Source organism: Alligator sinensis, unplaced genomic scaffold (assembly GCF_000455745.1).
Source record: "Alligator sinensis unplaced genomic scaffold, ASM45574v1 scaffold59_3, whole genome shotgun sequence".
In the NCBI taxonomy this organism is placed as follows: Eukaryota; Metazoa; Chordata; order Crocodylia; family Alligatoridae; genus Alligator; species Alligator sinensis.
In genome coordinates, this window is record NW_005842856.1 from 560,240 (window position 1) to 565,910 (window position 5,671).

At 43.6% G+C, this 5,671-nt stretch overlaps 1 protein-coding gene across 7 annotated transcripts in view; it reads left to right on the top strand.

Annotated features, from left to right (window-relative positions):
* DENND4C (DENN domain containing 4C) overlaps positions 1 to 5,671 on the top strand; it is a 121,539-nt gene that overhangs the window by 92,602 nt on the left and 23,266 nt on the right. For 4 of the 7 annotated variants that reach the window (XM_014525644.2, XM_025191760.1, XM_014525646.2 and 1 more), the window contains 3 exons: positions 234 to 356; positions 1,936 to 2,079; positions 3,707 to 4,860. In XM_014525644.2, the coding sequence (XP_014381130.1) occupies positions 234 to 356; positions 1,936 to 2,079; positions 3,707 to 4,860 (1,421 nt within the window). The remainder of the gene's footprint in view (positions 1 to 233; positions 357 to 1,935; positions 2,080 to 3,706; positions 4,861 to 5,671) is intronic. The other 3 variants (XM_025191761.1, XM_025191762.1, XM_025191759.1) reach the window with 2 other exon arrangements.

Genomic DNA, 5,671 nt, shown 5'->3' on the forward strand with positions numbered 1-5,671 from the left:
GGGCAATTAGACTGTTAAAGTAGGTTTTTGTATTTCTGTCTCTACTGTCATTCTACTTTTGCTATCGCAAAGTTTAATATTCTGTGTGTGCATTAGATGATCTTAATCTGAAACTTTTTTTCAAAACCTTGTTGTAGACTTGCTCTAAAATATTTTCTAAAGTAATGGCGTGTGCAACAGATCTGCACATTTAAAAATGGAAACCTGTTAGACTATTTGTATTCCTTTCCCAGGTGGTCAGTCAGACCAGGGATATGGATCCAAGGATGAACTTGTACGGGAGGATGGATATAGCCTTCATGCAAATGGGACACTAATGGGAAAAAAATCTTCTAAAACTGAAGACTTGACAGAAGGTTAAGTGTTTAGTTTTTCACTGAAGGTTTCTTTTACCTTTTACAAGGCCATGTAATCAATAAAATTCCCTAAACAGGTTGCCACACAGTTACCATTGTGGGTTACATACTGTTGTGTCTCGGCTCACTGGGTGCATACACACATACTAACTTTCTCAAGGTTAAGCCGATTGAACGGTTGGAGCATACACACATATGTGGAGCAGAGTCAACTTAAAAGATAATAAGGTGCATTATTTGAGTTGCATTAGTTAAGTTGACTTAGCTCACAAGATGGCTACAAGCATGGAGATGTACATGTGTGTGCTCCAATGTGGCTTATTTCAAGTCTCCTTGGGCACTTATATATATGCTTTAGGGGTGTGAGGGGCTGTGCTTGAATTAGTGTCTCCGAAAGCCAGTCTAATTAAAGCACCGCTGCATCTCATTCATCCTCACTCTTAAAAATGGCAGAGGGGCACTTGATCTAAACCTCATTTGACGAACTTTAGTTCAAGTGTCCCCACTGCCATTTTTAAGCATAAGGATGCTGAAACACAAGACACAGGAGATCTGCTGGAGCACAGTAAGTGCCATGCTTCAGCAGATTCGATTAATTGAGTCTGCTTCAACGTGCTGGAATTCCAGGGCTTCAGAGCAGCTTCCCTGCTCGTGTATAGGCACCCCTTATTTTAAGTCACCTTAGTACATCTGTACACACTCGCTTTTTCTTGTTCTTCATATCCCTTGTCAGCCTAGTTCATTTAGATTTAGCTTTGTAAGTGCAGAGCCTGCCTCTTAATATGTATCTCTTTGTGAGCCTAAATCTCCCTTGGAAGCTGTAGTGTTGTCATAATATAAATAACAAAGCTACCACAAAGAGACTTAGTGGTTAATTGTTATAATGCTCCTCACTAGCTCCTTCTCTTATAATGCTCCTCTCGCTAGCTTCTTCTCTTGTGCATAACTTTGTGTATCTGGTTGAAGCCTACCATAATTGGCTCAGTGGTAGGAGTGTTTTCATGTCACACTTGGGTATTTTAGCTGAGTTGTATCATTGTTCTTTTGAATCATGGTTGATCTTGCCTCAGCTATGAGCAGTAATGCCAAAGGACAATAATGAGAGAAAACCCTAATTACTTTGTGTGTTCATTATTTTTATGGGTCCTGTTAGTAGTTTACTTTAGAAAATTTCCTGGAAGAAACATCTTAACTTTTCTTTGTTCCAGTGCATAGAATGTAAGTGGTCCAAAACTTGTGCATGTTCTTGGCTGTGAAGCAGCCAGTACCATTTTTAACATAAAATTACCATTTAAATAAATCCATGCGCAAAAGTGTGAAAATGTTTATGCACCTAGTGTCCTGTAGTATTTCACATGCAGAAAATGATGATTAAAAAACTGCTTTTATAGAACCCAGTCCTGCAGGCTGCTGAGCACTTCCAGTAGTGCTGAGTGTCAGCATCTTTCGTGAACAAGACTGAATTCATAGGTAGTGTGTTAGGGACGGAACAGTTTGTCTAAAGTGTATCGTGCCAATCAATACAGATCAAGCTATTTGTTTAGGCAGAACAATGAAAACTGAGCTTTTCATTTCTTAGAGGTCTGCGCTACGGATGACTCTGGTGAAAAGCAGCAGCTGAGTACAGAACCTCACAGTCTGACAGAGCCACCCACCTGGGGAAACAGTATTGTGAAAGTTCCATCTGGCATTTTTGATGGCACTGGCAGAAAAAGCAGTGGTGGTAAGTCACTGGAGTGCATTGTTCACAATGACTCTTGTTACTTGCAGATGTCTCCCAGGAGATATGCAATGTACTTGAAACCCGTGCTGACAAGGTGGTCCTAGGGCAAGGGCAGGGCAGTCAGAATTCAAAGAGATTACTGGTTCTGCCACTGATTGGCTGTATAGAATGGAGTATATATTTGATTTCCCTTGTTAATTATGAGATTTTATGCCTAGGAATCACTATGTAGGCACCAAGCATAGTATCTCATATACTCTTACTACCTTCTGCTGCACTCTTACCTCATGTGATGAGTAAGGAAACTGGTGACTTTTAGAGAAGAGGATGGAACCAGTGCGAAACTGAAACACCCAGATCTAAACAGTTTTGTCACCTGATGGAATCCTGAAGAAACAAAATTACAACGTTTGTTAAGCAATGATAAGATGATTTGGGTGATAAGTAGTATTTGTGGATATCATAATTTAGGTAGAATGTACTTAGCAATGTTCAGACTTGGTGCTTGCATTGCAAAAGTAGCTTCAGGCATAAACTAAACCAAGGGCTGCCCTAGGAGAAACTGAAATAGCTCTGGGAATCTCATTATTAGTATCTGACAGCCCAATCCTGAAGTATCACCTTGCAGATATGACAGGCTAGTCTGCACAGGTGTGCATTCTGCTCTTGCTGACATGTGCACTGAGCACTTAAATGTACCACAGAACTGTTGCTATAGCTGTACAGTGCTGTCCTAGAAGCAGTGCCACAGGAAATGCAAAAAAAGTGTAGAGGTTGGCAAAAAACTGAGCAGAAGAATGATCTTGTTTGTGGGGAAAAAAATTATCCAAGGAGCATTAAATGGGTTCTTGAATTTGATAGGGGGAGAGAGAGAGTGCCAAATTCCCATCTTTGCTGTGGGTCTGAGGGTGCTATTCAGACTAATACTAAACAAAGCAATAATTTTAATCTTTCCACAGATATCTTGTGATTCAATGTTATCTTTGCAGGGTTGCTCTCAAGTAGGCTTACTACTTTTTCATTAGGAAACTTGTAAAATGTTGAAAATAGTGCAGACCATCTGACTTGTACTTGGGCCCCTGCCACACGTTACACTTGAAATGTCACACCTTAAGTTGTAACCTGGCCACACCTTAAAGCAGTTAACAGCATCATAAAGCAAGGAATAAGCCACAATGTTGTTCCACAAAAAATGTATAATAACTTTGTGGTTGGATCCTATGACACCATTAATCAAACTTGTGGCCAGGTGCACCCCTGCAGTTGGGAGCTCCCAACCATGGAGACAGACCATGTACCACTGAGGCTGGGAGCCTGCAGCTGATGGGGCTCCCAGCATGGGGGTATAGCATGTCCTCCCATGGCTAGAAGCCCCATCAGCTGATCTGGGCTCCCAGCTGCAGGGGTGCACCATGTACTGGTGAAAAGGAATGATGAGATATGATGTGCAGTCCATCATACTTCCTGCCATGCACATGTGTCATGGCAGGAAGCATGAGTGTATGGATTGTGCATTAGATCCTATTGTGCCTTTACCTGCACATCTGGCAAGGGCCTTAGAGGACTAGTCTCAGTCCGTGTTGATGGTAATGGCATATCATGTAATAGCCACCTGCATTCTTTTTAGGAACTGCATCTACCCCACCCTTCATAGCTCAGGATTCCATTGAAGGTTCAGTCTTTGATGATGCTTCTCCCAAGAAAACAAGTGAAAAAGGACAGAAGAGACAGAAACTTTTTTCAGAGAGGAGCTGCAGTTTTAGCAGTGAAAGCAGAGCAGGTATGCTGTTGAAGAAAGGCAGTTTGGACTTGATTTCTAGTGAAATTGCAATAATGATGGGAGCAGATGCCAAGATTCTCACAGCTGCTTTATCTGGGGCCAAAACATCACCCACACATACTAGTAAATCCCTTAACTTTGACAGTATGGGTGACCAGCAGGTCCCTGCGCTGAGTGGCAATAGGACTTATATGAGTAAAGGTACTTGGGAATTGGAACATAGGTCCTCACCAGTGATGGAGGAGCCTGAGGAAGGGCCAGAGCACCTTAAGAATGGAGGTGATGACAATGCAGACAAAGCAGAAGACCACCTTACCAAACTGCTGGCTGGTAATCAGTCCACAAATGGGAAAATGGAACCCAAAGATGCAGCAAATAAAAGGAATAGCTTGTATGGAGTTGTTAAGCCTGTAGAAAGGGAAGATGTTGAAGTGGGCTCAGATCCTTTATCTCTGCTGGCTACTGAAAGCATAAAGCCAAAATGCTCAGAGACTGAAGAAAAGACAATGCCAGTTGTATCGCGTTATCTGGCTGATGAAATAGAAAGCTACATGAACCTGAAAAGCCCTGTTGGTAGCAAATTTCCCAGCATGGAGTTACACAAGGAAGAGAGCAGAGAAATAACAGTATCTAGTACACTTGATCACTCCCAAGACAAGAGATCAAGCCTACCTTCAGATTCAATTCCACGAGTTCCAAAGCAACATGAAAGTAGGAAGAGCCCTTCAGTTTCCAGGTCCAAAACCTTTGCTGGGCGACCAAAGCAACCGTTCCGTTCACGAGTGCAGAAGGAGCGGTCTTCATCTGTAACGGGGCTGGGTCATTCTCCTCAGCATGGCTCACTGGGATCTGTGGTTACAACTTTATCCAGTCTGAAGTTAGATAACATACTTTCTGGACCGAAAATAGACGTTCTGAAGTCAGGCATGAAACAAGCAGCTAATGTAGCCAGTAAGATGTGGGGAGCTGTAGCCTCAGCCTACAACTACTCAGAAGATGAGGCAAGTATATTTTCATATGTTATATTGTTGTAGATTGTGGAGGTGGGGGCTGTCCTTTTTATTGCTTGTATATTTTTTGTGTTACGGCTCTTATTTAGGGGGCTGTTTTGAATTTGCTTGGTTTTGGGGGGGTTTGTTTGTTTCTGATTTAGTGAAAATGTGTTTTAAATGTTCTTAAACAACTGAGAGAGAACATTTTGGCTTATCTTCAGCCACTGTTAGTAATATTCAGCTTGCATCACTTATCAGAAAGCATCATGAAACCAGAGCACAAACTATATTAGAAGTTTACTTGATGCAGTACAGGTTTCCCTCAACTTATGCAGGTTCTTTATATCCAAATTTGCTCTTATGCGATGAGCATATTAAGACCCATAATTCATTATATGCGAGGTAAATTTTCTCTTCAGCATAGATGCCTCCCCCCCCAAGTAGGTAAGTCTGTGGGGGGAGGGGAAAGGGCCATGGCCCCACTCACCCCAGCCCCGGCTGCAGCAGCTCTCCGAGCAGCTGGTGCCTGGTGCTGGCTGCCTGCAGTTGCTGAGCTGCACTGTGCTCCACTGCGTGTCCCCCGCCCCGGTGCCTGGGCTCCGCTTGTCTACACTTACCTCTGCTCCTGGGTTGCACCATGCCAGCTGCTCCCAGGGCCACTCCAGCCTGGGCTGGGGTGAGTGCGGACAAGCAGAGCCCCGGGCGGCATGAGGCGTGGCACTCACCACAGCCCCGGCTACAGTGGCCCTGGGAGCAGCCGACACCAGCTGCCTGCATCAGGGCACAGTGCAGCCCCACGGCTACCAGGCAGCGGGCTCAG